Raw genomic sequence first — 18,252 nt, forward strand, 5'->3', positions numbered from 1 at the left:
AGGCCTTAACTCTTTTCAATTCTATGAAGGTTGAGAGAGGTGAGGAAGCTGCAAAAGAAAAGTGTGAAGCTAGCAGAGATTGGTTCATGAGGTTTAAGGAAAGAAGTCATCTCCATAACATAAAAGTGCAAGGGGAAGCAATAAGTGCTGAGGCAAAAGCTGCACCAAGTTATCCAGAAGATCTAGCTAAGATATTGATGAAAGTGGCTATGCTAAACAGCAAATTTTCAATGTAGACAAAACAGCCTTCTATTGGAAGATGCCATCTAGGGACTCTCATAGCTAGAGAAGTCAATGCCTGGCTTCAAAGCTTCAAAGGACAGAAAAACTGTCTTGCTAAGGGCTAATGCAGCTGGTGACCTTAAGTTAAAACCAGTACTCATGTACCATTCCAGCAATCCTAGGGCCCTTAAGAATTATACTAAAATCTATTCTGCCTGTGCTCTGGTACCACTCCATGGCCTGTTAGGAACCGGGTCACACTACAGGAGGTGAGCAGCAGGTGAGTGAGCATTATGGCCTGAGCTCTGCCTCCTGTCAGAGCAGCATTAGATTCTTACAGGAGCACAAACCCTTTTGTGAACTGCACATGTGAGGGATCTAGGTTGCATGCTCCTTATGAGAAGCTAATGCCTGATGATCTTAGGTAGAACAGATTCATCCCAAAACCATCCCCCCAGCCCCACCCTGGGTCCATAGAAAAATTGTCTTCTACAAAACTGGTCCCTGGTGACAAAAAGATCGGAGACGACTGCTCTGACGGATTTGGATTTTAAAGTACATTGAAAATCTTCTGGAAATTACTCGCCACTCTAGATGCCATTAAGAACATGTGCGATTCATGGGAGGAGGTCAAAATATCAACATTAACAGGAGTGTGCAAGAGGCTGGTTCTAAACTTCATGGATGACTCTGAGGGGTTCAAGTAACCACACATGTGGTAGAAATATCAAGAGAACTAGGAGTGGAGCCTGAAGATGTGACTGAATTGCTACAATCTCATGATACAACTTGAACAGATGAGGAGTTACTTCCCATGGATGAGCAAAAAATGGTTTCTTGAGATGGCATCTACTTCCAGTGAAGATGCAGTGAACATGGTTGAAATGACAAGAAAAGATTTAGAATATTACATAAACATTGTTGACATGGCAGTGGCAGGGTTTGAGAGGAGTGACTCTTATTTTGAAAGAAGTTCTACTGTGGGTAGAAAGCTATCAAACAGCATCTTACCATGCTACTGAGAAATCTTTTTGTGAAAGTAAGAGTCACTCGACGTGGCAAACTTCACTGACTTATTTTAAGAAATGGCCACAGCCACCCAAACCTCCAACAACCACTACCCCGATCAGTCAGCAGCCATTAACACTGACAAGACCTTCCACCAGCAAAAAATTATGACTAGGTGAAGACTGATTCGGCATCTCAGCACTTTTTAGCCATAAGGTTTGTTTTAAATAATGTATGTACATTTTTAGAAATAATGCTATGTATAGTTACTAGACTACAGTATAGTGTAAACAAAACTTTTACATGTACTGGGAAATCAAACAATTTGTGTGACTCACTTGTGGTATCTGTTTTATTGCAGTTGTCTGGAACCAAACCCACAGTATCTTCAAGGTATGCCTGTATTAGGGCTATATTTAGCTTTGTAAAAAAATCGTCAAACTGTAACACTAAGTGGATGTATGTTCCTGTTGCTCCACATCCTCATCAGCCTTTGGTATTATATTTTAATTTTAGCCATTGTGGTAGGCACAGTGATATCTCATTATTTAAATTTGGAATTTTCTAATGACATATGATGTTGAACAACTTTTTCATGCTTATTTGCTATCTATATATCTTCTTTTGTGAAGTGCCTGCTCAGATCTTTTACCTACTTTTTAATTGGTTTTTCTTATTGTTGACTTTTAAAGAGTTCATTGTATATTTTGGATACAAATCCTTTATCAGATATATTTTGCGAAGTTTTCATCCCAGGTTGTGGAATATCTTTTCATTTTAACAGTGTCCTTCACAGAGCAGTTTTTAATTTTAATGAAGTCCAACTAATTTTTTTCTTTCATGAATCATGCTTTTGGTGTAGCTAAAAAGTCATCGCCAAAGTCAGTGTCAGTCCTCCAACTTTGTTCTTCTTAAATATCTTAGCAGCTATTTTGGGTCTTTCCCTCATTAACTATAAAATTTTGTCAATATCCACAAGTACCTTGCTGGGATTTTTATTGAGATTTCAATGAATCTGTAAAGTTAGGAAGACATAACACCTTAACAATATTTAGTCTTCCTACCCGTGAACATGGAATATTCTTCTATTTATTTCGATCTTCAATTTCTTTCATGAGACTTTTGTAGTTTTCCATATAGATCTTGTACAAAGTTAATTTTGTTTCCTTCCTTCTTTCTTCTCTCTACTCTCTTTTGGTGCTAATGTAAATGTTTTAAATTTCTAATTCCAAATATTCATCCCTGGTATATCTAAGAAAGTAATTGAATGTGTATGAACCACACATTCGCTGTAAACTTGCTATATTCAGGTTTTAGTTCCAAATTATTTTTCGTTGAGACATAGGAATTTTGTCTTATTGCATTAGCAAGAACTTCCAGGGCAACATTAAATAGGAATGATGCGATCTACTTGCCTTGTTTCTGTTCTTCAAGGGAAAGCATCTGATGTGCCACCATTAAGTATGTTGTTAGCTGTAGGTTTTTTGTAGATATTCTTTATGAAGTTGAGGGTTTTCTTATATTCCTAGCTGGCTGAGAGGTTTGTTTTTAATCACAAATAGATGTTGCCTTTTTTGTCAAAAGGCTTTTCTGCATCTATTGATACAATCATGACTTTACTCCTTTAGTGTGATAATGTAATGGACTGTATGAACTGATTTGTTGAACCAGCCTTGCATACCTGAAATAAATGCCACTTGACTGTGGTGTGTAGTTTTTTGTTATACATTGTTATGTTAGATTTGCTAATATTCTGTTGAGAATTTTTACAGCTATGTTCATGAGAGATACTGGTCTGCAGTTGTCCTTTCTTGCAACATCTTTACCTAATTTTGTTATCAGGGTAATGCTGGCCTCACATAATCTTTTTTTTTTTTTTTTTAATTTTTTTTTGAGACGTAGTCTCACTTTGTCATCCAGGTTGGAGTGCAGTGGCACAGTCTCAGCTCACTGCAACCTCTCTGTCCCGGGTTCAAGTGATTCTTTTGCCTCAGCCTCCCGAGTAGCTGGGATTACAGGCACGTGCCACCACACCTGGCTAATTTTTTTGTATTTTTAATAGAGACGGGGTTTCACCATATTGGTCAGGCTAGTCTCAAACTCCTGGCCTCATGATCCGCCCGCCTCAGCCTCCCAAAGTTCTGGGATTACAGGCGTGAGCCATCGCGCTCAGCCTCACAGAGTGTGTTAAAACATTTCCTCTGCTTCTATTTTCTAGAACAGACTGTACAAAATTGGCATCACTTTCTCCTTGAATGGTAGAATTCACTAGTGAAGCCATCTGAGACCAGTGCTTTGTTTTGGAAGCTCATAATTGATTCAATTTATTTTATAAGTTTATGCAAGGCAGTTATTTCTCCTTCTGTGAGTTTTGGTAGGTTGCATCTTTCACAAAATTGGTCCATTTCATCTGTTATCAAATTTGTACACTCAAGAGTTGCTCATAACATTCCTTTATTATCCTTCTAATGACCTAATGTTCACAAGAAGAGTAATAATGGCACTTCTTTTCATTTCTGATTTTAGTACTTTTTGTTTTTTCTTTTGTTATGGCAAAAAGTTTTATAAATCTTAACTTTTCATTGAATTTCATTTGTTTCACTGAATTTCTCTATTGTTTTTGTTTCAATTTTATTGATTTCTACTCTATTTCTTCTGCTTACTTTGGATTTAATTTGCTCTTCTTTTTCTAATTTCCTAGACGCTTATTAATTTTAGATCTTTAACGTTTTCCAATATATGCATTCATTTACTATAAATTTCCCTCTAGCCACTGCTTTTGCTGCATCTCACAAATTTATTTATTTATTTATTTTTTTGAGATGGAGTCTCGCTCTGTCGCCCAAGCTGGAGTGCAGTGGTGCAATCTCAGCTCAGCAGCAAGCTCTGCCTCCCGGGTTCAGGCCATTCTCCTGCCTCAGCCTCCCAAGTAGCTGGGACTACAGGTGCCTGCCACCATGCCCGGCTAATTTTTTGTATTTTAGTAGAGACGGGGTTTCACCATGTTAGCCAGGATGGTCTCAATTTCCTGGCCTCGTGATCCACCCGCCTCAGCCTCCCAAGTGCTGGGATTACAGGCATGAACCACGGCGCCCAGCCGCATCTCACAAATTTTGATAACTTGCATTTTCAATTTATTTAGTTCAAAATACATTTTCCTGAGACTTCTTTGACCTATGTGTTTAGAAGGGTGTTCCTTAATCTACAAGTATTTTGGAATTTTCCAGGTATTTTCATTACTTATTTCTAGTTTAATTCCTTTGTAGTCAAAGACATAGCTTCTATGGTGTCTTTTTTGAAAAGAAAAAGTTAATTACCCCTTTATCACCATATGTTGCCTCTCATTTTCCTTGCTCTGAAGTCAGCTTTGTATGAAATGAATATAGCTACTCCAGCTTTCTTTTGATGAGTATAGTTTCATATGTTAGTCTATCTAGGCGACCCTAACAAAACACCATACACTAGGTGACTTATTAAACAACATAAACTTTCATTTTCTCAAATTTCTGAAGATGAAGTCTGGGATCAGGGGGTCAGCATAGTCAATTTCCGGGGAAGGCTCTCTCATTTGTAGACAGCTGCCTTCTAGTTGTATCTTCACATGGCAAAGAAAGCAAGCTTTCTGTGTCCCTTCTTCTAAGGGCACTAACCTTATGTTAGTCAGGGTGCCACCTAACCTTAAGTATCTTCCAAGATCCCTGTCTCCAAATACTATCACACTGGGGGTTAGGGCTTCAACATATAAATTTGGGGAACGGGGGAACATGAACATTCAGTCCATAACACATGATGTATCTTTCTCCATCTTTGTATTTAAAGCGGATTTCTTGTTTAGTCGTTTTTTAATCCACTGTGACAGTATCTGTGTATTTGTGTATTTAGACAGCTCACATTTAAACTGATTGATATAAATTACTATATTTGTTAATGTTTTCTATTAATTGATCTTCTTTTGTTCTTGTCTTCCACTTTTCTGCCTTCTCTAAGTTTAATCCCGCATCCTGTACAATTCCATTGTCTCTGCTCTCTTACCAGGATTACACAGATACGAACAATCCACCATCATGTGAGTCGGCTCTCTGATTATTGCAAAACAAGATTCATTAAAATGGATGATCTTCTGGACACAGTCAAATGATAGAAGAGAATAATCATAATGTAACATGAAAAATAATAGCATGTATCAAACAGTGGTTACCCCAAGGCAGAGAGGACCTGGATAGGAAATATCAAAGGAAATTTCAGTTTTATCTGTAGTATCTGCATTTATTTTTTGTATAATCAAAAATAAGTTAAAAATTTTACATCTCCACATGTTAAAAAAAAAAGCAAGATTCCATCAAAACAAAGTTGTAGGATAAACAATAAACTAGGGAAAGTATTAAGAATATTAAAAATAAGCTATTAGGAACTTTTCACTTACTAATTTTTGAGTCAACATGTCATAAAATGCAATAAAGTATCTGATACACTACATTTAGCAACTGGTAGCATATTGACATACCCCACATAAACTTTTAGAAAAATATAGTCTATTGGTAGACACTGCAAGCATAAGGATTACTTTTCTTTTTCTTTTGAGACGGAGTTTTGCTCTTGTCACCCAGGCTGGAGAGCAGTGGCGCAATCTTGGCTCACTGCAACCTCTACCTCCCAGGTTCAAGCAATTCCCCTGCCTCAGCCTTCAAGTAGCTGGGATTACAGGTGTGCACCACCACACCCAGCTAATTTTTGGTATTTTTAGTAAAGACGGGATTTCACCATGTTGGCCTGGCTGGTCTCGAACTCCTGACCTCAAGTGATCCGCCCACCTTGGCCTCCCAAAGTGCTGGGATTATAGGCATGAGCCACTGTGTCTGGCTTGATTACATATTTTTAATGTTTTAATTAGCAAACACCAGAAGTGTTTTGCTAGTACTTCGTGGACAACAGTACTACCTGCTCTGAAGAATTCTTGTCAGACCTACACTGCCATTTCTTCCCTCTCCAGTAACTTCAAAGAGTAAAAAGTTGCTCACCTCTTCAATATCCAACTGGAGTATTCTAGGAGGTACTTCACATATTATCTTCCCCTAAAAGAGTTACGTTCCCTAAAATATAATAGTATTTGTATTTTCTACAGAGGGATTTGGTATACTTCAAATATTTGTTTACTTTAGAAAATATGAAGTAATTAAGATAAGCAAGAAACTCGGATAATATACAGTAGAAAGCGCTTTCAAGTAAAAAAATAAACAGAAATTTCTCTTAGAAAACTACTGATACCATCCCATTACTGGGTATATACCCAAAGGACTATAAATCATGCTGCTATAAAGACACATGCACATGTATGTTTATTGCGGCACTATTCACAATAGCAAAGACTTGGAACCAACCCAAATGTCCAACAATGATAGACTGGATTAAGAAAATATATATATACATATACACCATGGAATACTATGCAGCCATAAAAAATGATGACTTCATGTCCTTTGTAGGGACATGGATGAAACTGGAAACCATCATTCTCAGTAAACTATTGCAAGGACAAAAAACCAAACACCGCATGTTCTCACTCATAGGTGGGAATTGAACAATGAGAACTCATGGACACAGGAAGGGGAACATCACACTCCGGGGACTGTTGTGGGGTGGGGGGAGGGTGGAGGGACAGCATTAGGAGATATGCCTAATGCTAAATGACGAGTTAATGGGTGCAGCAAACCAACATGGCACATGGATACATATGTAACAAACCTGCACATTGTGCACATGTACCCTAAAACCTAAAGTATAACAAAAAAAAACAACAACAGAAAACTAATGATACTAAATGGATTTAGGATTCTCTAGTTTAGCTTGTATGTAATACTAAATGAGTCCTATATCTTAGTTTATCGACCTTTAAAAAACATTTGCTACTTATAAAAATATCCCACATCACCAATAGCTAGAGATTTTCAGAAATAATTTTATTTACAGAAAATTCAGAGAATTAATAAAATGTCATGAATACAATTTTGTTGGTAATAATTAGCAGAATCAAGATTAGATTAATATATAAGGTAACATGGTATATTAATAATACAAACTAAAATATCAATTTTATGCTAGCTTTATCCATTAGTTTTTCATATTCCAATTTTAAACAAATCTAGAAATAAGAGTACATATGAAACAAATTTGCTAAATATTTTTAAATTATGCCACCTTCTATATTAGATATTACCTCAATTTTAAAATCATCTGCAAATTAAATGACCTTCCCATTATAATTTCTAAATATAAAGAAGCACCAACTGGAACTCAAAATGCATAAAAGATATTGTTATATATTTTAAGAAAATATTATATTAGCAATATCATAAATCAACAAAGAATCCAAAGAATATTGCATGAGGTAAGGTACATTAAATGTTTTATGCCTAGAATATTATCTACCTGCAGTCTTATCCATATAGTTTAAAACACCAAAGCACTGACTGAATAAGAAAGGACTATTTAAAAATGAATAATAGATAGCAGCACATGCCATTTTGCAATAAAAGTAAAATGGCCTATGCGCATTAATTTGCAAATAATGTTTTTTATCCAAATAGTCCTGTGGTTCCAATATCCTTGAATGATAAGATTTTTTTACTGTGTGAAAAAAGAAAACATCCTTTTACTGATGGAAAGCTTCTAATCTTATTCGGGTTGGATCTTCTGGATGTCTCAAGGCAATTCCATTACGCAGCAGCAGCTCAACATAAGGTGGCCAAAAGGAATCACTAATTTTGACATATGGATCATGTGGAACATCAAATAATCTATTTATAAGAATCTAGGAGAAAATATCATTCAAAATATACTTTACTTGGGAAAAAGTCAATATAGCTATAAGAAAGGTTTTTGTCAAAGAATATTGACCCCTTTTCTTTTTCAACAACTGTTTAATACTTTTAATCTACAAATTTGAATTTCCTTTTTGAAAGGACTATGGGTATTAGCTAATGAAAAAAGCTTTAAAGTGAAGTTTTGCATCTTTAATTTAGAAAAACATTTCCTAAAAATTGGTTAGAAAGAATTTACAATCCTCCCACTTCTTTTGAGATTAATATCTTCTTTAGGATAAAAACAACAATCTTAAAAAATTAATATTTCACAAAAAACACAAAGTTAAAAAGAAAGTGAGCAAGTGTGTCTTAATATTTGAAGGAAAACTAACTGGTCCTGTCCCCTACAAAACACCTATTCTTCTGATAAATCTTTGCAAGAATCAATTTTATCATCATTACTTCCTTCAGCTTCATCCTGAGTATCCTTGATCTTCGTTAAGGATATTGTGGAATTACAACCACAAATTGAGTTTTGAGTATTTGTATTAAATTATATAGGTTAGCATTTTCCAAACTGCATTCCATAGAATTAGTCTCCCTAAAGATGTGCTTAGTTCGTGAAAAACAAGGTTCTGTGATCAAACAAGCTTGGGAAAGCTGGCTAATGTGAATTGAGAATCAGCTGTCTTTCCCAAATCCACTGCTATTATAAAAGTTTTTTCAAGAAACAAATATTTACAATTGTTTGAATACTAATGTTATGAAATACAGTGAAAAACGCTAAATGTAGATCAATTATTATTTTGCCTCCTCAGCTATCTTCCAGTGCCTTCACAAATTACAAAACTAGAACTCAGAAGAGTTAAGAGATTCCTCAGGGGCACATAATCAGTGGTGGATCTTGGATTAGACTCCGTATCTCTGAATTGTCAGGCCAAATTTTTAACTGAAAGATGCTATTATTTTAAGGAACATGGAAAAGAGAATGCATAATTTATACAATTACAAAGTGCCATAGAAATAAATCAATCCATCAAGCTCTAATCTCAATTAAATTTTATAATACCTTAGTTCTTGAAATAACATTTTCAACTTTCATTAATTATTTCAAGTCCCACATTCTGCAGGAAAAAAGCTTTGGCCTCATTTCTTTTGAGTATCATAATATAGAATTAAATATTATTTGTATTTTAGAGCAATGGCTTATTTTAGTACAAACAGCTTATTTTAGTACAAATCTTTCCTATTTTGCATTTCTAATTTTAATCATATTGTTTTATTTTTAACCTAACTGCAATTTTAATATTAGTTCCTTTATCACTGACAATATGAGCCTTAGAGACAAACTTAGGATTCTAATGCTAAGTTTTATATGCTGATATAGTTTAGGTGTGTCCCCTACCAAATCTCATATTGAAATGTAATCCCCAATGTTGGAGGTGGGGCCTGGTGGGAGGTGATTGGATCATCAGGGTGAATCTCTCATGAATGCTTTAGCAAATCCCCTTGGTGCTGTCCTCATGATAGTGAGTTCTCGCAAGATCTGGCTGCTTAAAAGTGTGTGTGGTACCTTTCCCCCTCCCTCTTCCTCCCACTCTGGCCATGTAAAGTGTCTGCTCCTGCTTCACCTTCTGCTATGAGTAAAAGCTCCCTTAGGCCTCCCTAGAAGCTGAGCAGATGCTAGTGTCATGTTTATATAGCCTGCAAACCATGAGCCAATTAAACTCCTTTTCTTTATAAATTATACAGTCTTAGGTATTTCTTTACAGCAACACAAGAATGGCCTAACACAGATGGTACATACTATGTACACTATTAAAAAATTATACATGTGGTTGGGTGTGGTGGCTCACACTTGTAATCCCAGCACTTTGGGAGGCCGAGGCGGGCAGATCACGAGGTCAGGAGATCGAGACCACAGTGAAACCCCATCTCTACCAAAAATACAAAAAATTAGCCGGGCCTGGTGGCAGGCGCCTGTAGTCCCAGCTACTGAGGAGGCTGAGGCAGGAGAATGGCGCAAACCCGGGAGGCGGAGCTTGCAGTGAGCCAAGATCGCGCCACTGCACTCCAGCCTGGGCGACAGAGCGAGACTCTGTCTCAAAAAAAAAAAAAAAAAGTTAAGTCATCCATGAGAAACTATAGTCATCTTAGTTTCAGCATAAACTAGAGTAGCTAGAAATACGTTAAAATATTCTAATTACGAATCTAATAAATATTTCTATTTTGCTTTTCAAAGCAATAATATTCTGTATTAAATCCTCAGGAACCAAAACGTGTCAGCTGGGCAAAAAGAGCCTTTAACACCTAGTTCATTAAGTTAACTGAAATGCGTTTTCTGAAATCACTCTTTCTTCAAAATTTACCAATGATTTTAAAAGGGAGTACACTAATTGGTAAATACCCTGTTCTTCATACACTATTTCATTTTCCTTTCTGCCCAATTTATCATGAACTGTCATATCAAGATCTTCCAAAGTATTTAATATAATTGATAATATGGTTGAGGTTCAAAAACATTTTTGAAAAGGTCGAAGATATTATAAAACAAGGTATATGTCAAATCAGAGAAAGTTGGAAAAAGCACTTACATTATAAGAAAAGAAACTGATGCTATTTTTAAAAAATTGTACAATTTCTACAACTTTGTGAAAAGAATCCTTAAGTTCATTATGTATTTCATATAGAGTACAGAGCTACCAACTAAAGAGTCAATGTAACAGCACAGAATTTTACTATATAAATACTAGATAACATCATTAAAAAAATTTTTTCACCCTGTCAGCTCATACCTAGATAAAAATTTTACCTGTAATAAATCTTGGGAACATGATTAAGAGATAGACCTTAAATTCACATTGTTTAAAAAATAACAATATTCCTCTCAGTACTGTACAGGGAACAGAAAATAATTTTATACCAAAGACATATCATTACAAATATATTTAATAAAGATTGATGAATACTTTAAGAATTAAAGCAGTATTTTTTGTTTTTCAAGTCTAATTGTTCACAAATGACTAAGAGACAGCTTCAAGACAAAACAAACTACACAAAACACTTACCTCTAACATTTCATGCAGTGTTATCAGGTGTACAGTTGATTCTTGAATGTTTTTCTTCAAGAGAAATGTGAATAACAAACAATTACCACTTCACTTCTGCCAATGGCAAAATACTGGACTGTTTTTACAAGACTTTTATTTTATTTTTGAGACAGAGTTTCATTCTTGGCGCCCAGGCTGGAGTGCAATGGCGCAATCTCAGTTCACTGCAACCTCCGCCTCCTGGGTTCAAGCGATTCTCTTGCCTCAGCCTCCCGAGTAGCTGGGATTACAGGCTCCCACCACCATGCCTGGATAATTTTTGTATTTTTAGTAGATATGAGGTTTCACCATGTTGGCCAGGCTGGTCTCGAGCTCCTGACCTCAGGTGATCTGCCCACATCGGCCTCCCAAAGTGCTTTGATTACAACAGGAGTGAGCCACCGCGTTCGGCCAAGACTTTTAAAATTAATATTTCTTAGTTGTAATGGTACAAAGTAACTAAAATCAAATATTCGTAATTAAGTGACAAAAAATTCTGAAAGTAAACATTGTATTTAAGTCAGATTCATAAAAATGCAGCTGAAATATCTTCTAAGACAGTGAAAACTCTTATAGTAACTGGAAGATACAATTAAAACTATCCATAAACATATAATACACATTATATATAAAATCATATAAAAAATTTAGTATTTAAATCCCCCAATAAAAACTCCCCAAATGACATTCCAGAGTACATTTATGCAGTTTCATTATAGGAAACTTGCTCTTATGAGAGACTTAATCATCTTTCTATAGCTCTTGACAGTTTGCCATGTTAACTCAACTCATTAGTTGTTTCTTCCTTGGAATGACGAGAATAAATCTCATTCCAATTCTACCCAAGAGTTCCTCAAATATTTGAAGACTGCTATTATAAGACCCAAATCTTCTCTTTTTCAAAATACTAATCACCATTTGTTTCTTCAATTATTTTTCTTTTTCTTTTTTTTGGAGACAGGGTCTCACTCTGTCACCCAGGCTGGAGTGCAGTGGTGCCATCATAGCTCATTGCAGCCTCAACTTCCTGGGCTCAAGCTATCTTCCCACCTCAGCCTCCCGAGTAGCTGGGACTACAAGCACATGCCACAGTAATGTTTTTGTTTATTTGTTTGTTTTGTAGAGGCAGGGTCTTGCCACGTTGTCCAAGCTGGTCTCAAATTTTTGGCTTCAAGTGATCCTCCCACCTCAGTCTCCTAAAGTGCGGGATTACAGGTGTGAGCCACCACACCCCACCTCAATTACTTTTCATATGGCATAAATTTGAGGCTTCTCAATACCATGATTATTCTCTGAACGTGCTTTAATTTGTCTTTTGTTTTCCTTCATCCAGTCTCCCACAATGATCTAGGTGTGATTTGACTACCAAAGACAAAAAAAGAACACCCACTTGCATAATTACGGAGCCTAGAATTCTATTCATTAAATTTAAGATGGTATTAGCTTTTAGACATCTATTTTTTCCTTGAGGACTTCTGAGAATACTAACATCTAAAATGCCAAAGTATTTTTCATATATCTAGCTAAAAATGTCTTCCTTATTCTGTAATGTAATGTATTCTATATGTATGTAAATACATAGATATTCTATGTATTTCTACTTAAACATCATCCTATTTTATTTGCCTTAGTTCCTAACTAGCTAAGAAATAAAGTCTTCAATCTGTCTTCCAACATATTTATTATCTAGCCCTCTTACTTTCACATCATTTGTAAACTTTGATAGCCACATATTCTATCTCTTTAAGTTATTGTTAAAAATGTTCAACAGGACAGACTCTAAAGGAAACTGCTGGAAAGTTCCAAGATAATACTAATCCTCATCAGAAGGTTTTGAATTGAGACATTCAATTAATTATAAAGTTGCCTACTACAGTGACAGCTATTACTTTCCTGATACCAGTCAGAGATTACCATGGAATTCTTATAAAGCCTTGCAGAAATACAAATATATTAAAGAAATAGTAAAATAACACAAACAAAAATATATATGATTCCTAAATAAAGACAGCTGAGCAGGCTCTGAAACTCTAATACCTTAGTAAAGGAAACAGAGTGGTATAAATGAGCATTCGATTAGTGGTGAAGACAGCACAATTATAGTATTGATTAATAAATGAGAAGCAAGATACAGGTTAAATTATAAAGACTTGAGACAATCAAACGAAATGCAGAAGAAAAATATAAAAGAAAATTTCTATGAAATGAAATGTGAATTAAAACTGCCCAGAAAAATAACATATCTTTTTCAAAGGAAAACTGATATTGAATAACCAACATTGTGAAATACTCTTATGTTATAGGTTCAAATACAAAGAACTCTCCAGATATAGTCAGAAGCAACAAGTCATCCATAGGCTGGCCTCAAACTTCTCTATACCACATTCCATCTTAAAAGACAGGGAGCAATACCAAACAGAACTTGAGATTAAAAAAAAAATGTGCTTAAAATATCCTTTTAGTATAAAGACAAAGTATTTACACCATCCAAGAACCCAAAGACTAAACACCCAGGAATTCTTAAACAAATTACTTGTCAAAGAAACCCATCAAACCAAGCGATGGATTAAACTTAAGAACTCTTGGAGGCTTGGCCCAGGCATGGTGGCTCATGCCTGTAATCCCAGCACTTTGGGAGGCAGAGGCGGGCAGATCACCAGCTTAGGAGATTGAGACCATCCTGGCTTACACGATGAAACCCCGTCTCTACTAAAAGTATACAAAAAAAAAAAAAAAAAAAAAATTAGCCAGGCGTGGTTGCGGGCGCCTGTACTCCCAGCTACTCGGGAAGCTGAGGCAGGAGAATGGTGTGAACCCAGGAGGCGGAGCGTACAGTGAGCCGAGATCGCGCGACTGCACTCTAGCGTGGGTGACAAAGCGAGACTCCATCTCAAAAAAACAAACAAAAAACTCTGGGAGGCTGAGTCAGGCGGATCATAAGGTCAGGAGATCGAGACTATCCTGGCTAACACAGTGAAACCCCGTCTCTACTAAAAATACCAAAAAAAAAAAAAAACAAAACAACAACAACAACAAAAAACAAATTAACTGGGCATGGTGGAACGCACCTGTAGTCCCAAGCTACTCAGGAGGCTGAGGCAGGAGAATCGCTTGAACCCGGGAGGTGGAGGTTGCAGTGAGACGAGATCATGCCACTGCATTCCAGCCTGGGCGACAGAGGGAGACTCCATCTCAAAAAAAAAAAAAAAAAAAAAAAAAGAGGTAATGAGCATTGACTCCAATATAAGGTAGAATGAAGGCTAAATATAAATGGTGTTTTCTGAATAAAATATAAATATAAGTTCTGAATAAAATATAACCTGCCAAAGTAAAAATAACACAAAATAGAAATAAGGGTATAGGAAAAAGAATGTTAATTTTCTTATCTTTTACAGCAGAGTCAATAACTGCCTAGAATTGAGATATGAAGTTAAACAAACTGTAATTAAATTTTCCATGTTTTTCATGATTCACTTGTTTCCTTTATATTGAAAGGATCTCTCCAGAACTAAAATCATTTGATGCAAAGAAATATTTATCTAAGTTCAACTGTTCAACTTCACTCATTCTTTTTCTTCTCTCAAAATTAAGTAAAATTAGGCCAGCCACAGTGGTGCACACATGTAATCCCAGCACTTTGGGAGGCAGAGGTGGGTGGATCACCTGAGGTCAGGAGATTGAGACCAGCCTGGCCAACATGGTAAAATTCCATCTCTACTAAAAAACAAAGATAGAAAAATTAGCCAACATAGCAGTGTGCACCTGTAATCCCAGCTACTCAGGAGGCTGGGGCAGGAGAATCACTTGAACCCAGGAGGTAGAGGTTGTAGTGAGCTGAAATCTCGGCTACTGTACTCCAGCCTGGGTGACAGAACAAGAGTCCATTTCAAAAAAAAAAAAATAAAATTACATTTATTTTATTATTAGCATTGACAAAATTACATTGATCCAGCCATCCAACAATCCATCTATTTATGGTTCTATATGTGTATGTGCTTAGCAAGATGTCTCAAATGACATTCACCTAATATTAATTGTGATGTTCACCTAATGGTAATGATCTGATGGAGGGAGTTTTGTTGTTTTTAGCTTTCTTCTTCGTATACATCTTTGAGTTATAAAGTCCAGTGTTGTGGACTGAACGATGTCTCCCCAAAATTCATATGTGGAAGCCCTAATGTGACTACGTTTTTAAAAATAAAGTCTTAAATAAGGTAATTAAGGATAAAGGAGGTCATAAGAATGGGGCCCTAATCCAATATGAATGGTTTCCTCATAAAAAGAGGAAGAGACACTTGAGAATTCTTTCTTTCCTTGCGTACACAGAGCCCAATGTGAGAACACGGTGAGCAAGTGGTCACCTACAAGCCAGGAAGAGAGACCAGAAACCAACCCTGACAGTACCTTCCCTTCGTCTTGAACTTCTAGCCTCTACACTGTGAAACTTTTGTTTAAAGCACCCAGTCTGTGGTATTTTGTTATCATAGCCCAAGTAGACTAATAAATACAGTATTGTTGGGGGGAGAGAGAGAGAAACACACAGAAAGAAACAGAGAGACAAGAATCACTTTGTAACATGTATCAATAGTCCTTATACATCATAAAAAAAGTGAGGTTATCAAATCCGACTTAATGACCCGATAATGGCTCATGGTAATCAAGCTTCCTTTTCAGGATGCCTCAAACCTCTGGTTCTATTAGAGGAGCAACAGCAACAAAAAAAATGTTGAAAAAAATGGAGGAGACTGGGACCAGAAAATAAATCAGTGAGTTGTTGCAAGATTAAGGTCACAAAGAGGCAAGGAATCATGACTTTAATGAAATGGCCAACAGGAGGCTGTCATACTTTTACAAATAAATAAGAGGTAAAAAACAATAACAGAATGGAAGACACAGTCCATAACAAATGTAAAGCCTATACACAATTATAAATAAGAAAGGGAAGAATAAAAAGAACACAGACAGTAAAAAAAACAAAGAGAACTTTTTCTCCTTTTCCTAGTATATTCACATCCATTCAATAAATATGAACTGAGAAGGTTCTATATAAAAGATATGCAAGATAGAAGAGATACAAAGATGAATTAAACACACCAAGTAGCTCACAGGGCATGGGGATAAAGGGAGAGATAGACATAAATAACACTAACAAAATCATTTGAAAAGTGTTACTAAAAGGACACCTAGAGCCAGATTCAGTAGCTCACATCTGTAGTCCCAGCTGTGTGGAGGCTGAGGTGGGAGGATAGCTTCAACCAAGGAGTTCAAGTCTAACCTGGGCAACATAGCAAGACCCCGTCTCTAAAAAACTCAATCAATAGGTCAGGTGTGGTGGTTCACGCCTGTAATCCCAGCACTTTGGGAGGCTGAGGCAGGCGGATCAATTGAGGTCAGGAGTTCGAGACCAGCCTGACCAACACGGTGAAACCCTGTCTACTAAAAATACAAAAAAATTAGCTGGGTGTGGTGGCATGCGTTTGTAATCCCATCTACTTGGGAGGCTGGGACAGGAGAATCTATCACTTGCACCTGGGAGGCAGAGGTTGCAGTGAGCAGAGATCATGCCATTGCACTCCAGCCTGGGTGACAGAGCAAAACTCGGTCCCCAAAAATAAAAATAAATAAAAAGTAAAAATAAATCAATAAAAGAACACCTAAATTTCATAATACGTTTCACTCAAAAGATGTTTGAACTATCTTAAGTAGGAAGCTGCTACCCTCACCAGATCGGAAGGGTTTTAACCTAGGCAGAAAAAATAGAATGTATAAGGCACAAAAAAGTGAGAGGTCAATTGGTGACATAGCTGAATGGATTCATGTAAGAGATGGATGAATGCTTGGAGATAGGCAGAGGAGATAGAAGTCCATAGTATAAACCCTAATGAAGAGATTTCTAAGGAGTTTACAGACTTAATTCCCTAGGGAGACATGAAAGATTTTTATGCTGAAAATGATTAAACTAAACATATTAGTATTCAATGATTACTCCAATTTCAAAAGTCTTATTAACACCATATATATGAACTGTTCACAATCTTCTGCCACTCAATAAAATATTTATTTGCTTTTTCAGAAAAGGTTCATTTCATTATAGCTACTATTAAACGTCAATAACTTACATTAATCTGTAACAAATTTTAAAACATCATTCCTTTGATTTAAAAAGTTGTACATATTCATCACAGAAAATTGAAAAAATTGTGAAAAGCAAAAAACCACCTACAATCCTAGCTGTCAGACATAAGCACTATCAATTTTAAACATAAATTAGATTCAAACAACTTAATCATCAGTGTTTTATTCATTCAACAATAAGTTGTATTTCATTAACTTCTTTGAAGGTCTTCAATACATTATATGAAAAGCTGACTTACTCCCATTATATGGATATAATATAAGAAATGTACTCTGGCTGGGTGCAGTGGCTCACACCCGTAATCCTAGCATCTAATCGTCCCACTTGGGAGGCCGAGGTGGGCAGATTGCCTGAGCTCAGGAGTTCAAGATCAGCCTGGGCAACTTGGTGACATCCCCTCTCTACTACAAATACAAAAAATTAGCTGGGCATGGTGGCACACACCTGTAGTCCCAGCTACTCTGAAGGCTAAGGCACAAGAATCACTTGAACCCAGGAAGCAGAGGTTGCAGTGAGCTGAGATCACACCACTGAACTACAGCCTGGGTGATAGAAAGAGACTCTTTCCCCCTGCCCCCCGCCGCCCAAAAAAAATACATATACTTAATCCCATTTTATTGAATAATTAGGTTGCTTCTAGCTTTTCAATAAGTATAATGTGATAATGGCATTATTTCCATACATGTGCATACCTTTGAACTAAATAAGAAAATATGCTTCTAAACCCACCTAAAATAGTTTCAAATATGATAATTTACATAAATGTCTTCTCTAAAACTTACCTTTTTCTTTTTAACACTTCTATCAGGCAGAGGAAAATGGTCTTCTAGAAACTCGCCCAAGGTACTCAAGAGTTTCTCCTTATATTCTTTTACATTAAGCATTTTAGTTTTCAGCTCATTAAAGATTCTAATAGATTTAAAAAATTAAGAGAAACATTTAACTGATAAAACACATATGCACATGTAACTAGTTATCACAAAGTTGATCGAAAACT

At 36.2% G+C, this 18,252-nt stretch overlaps 1 protein-coding gene across 5 annotated transcripts in view; it reads right to left on the reverse strand.

Moving 5' to 3' along the window:
* Positions 1–5,132: 5,132 nt before the first annotated feature.
* CENPK (centromere protein K) overlaps positions 5,133–18,252 on the reverse strand; it is a 53,847-nt gene continuing 40,727 nt past the window's right edge. For 4 of the 5 annotated variants that reach the window (XM_003265989.3, XM_030798847.1, XM_003265988.4 and 1 more), the window contains 3 exons: positions 18,038–18,164; positions 11,099–11,152; positions 7,167–8,038 (listed from right to left, as the gene is read on the reverse strand). In XM_003265989.3, coding sequence (XP_003266037.1) covers positions 7,880–8,038; positions 11,099–11,152; positions 18,038–18,164 — 340 coding nt within the window. In that variant the 3' untranslated portion in view covers positions 7,167–7,879. Of the gene's footprint in view, positions 5,446–7,166; positions 8,039–11,098; positions 11,153–18,037; positions 18,165–18,252 lie in introns of those variants that run through there. The other variant, XM_030798848.1, reaches the window with a different exon arrangement.

This window comes from Nomascus leucogenys, chromosome 18 (genome assembly GCF_006542625.1).
Source record: "Nomascus leucogenys isolate Asia chromosome 18, Asia_NLE_v1, whole genome shotgun sequence".
NCBI classification, from domain to species: Eukaryota; Metazoa; Chordata; class Mammalia; order Primates; family Hylobatidae; genus Nomascus; species Nomascus leucogenys.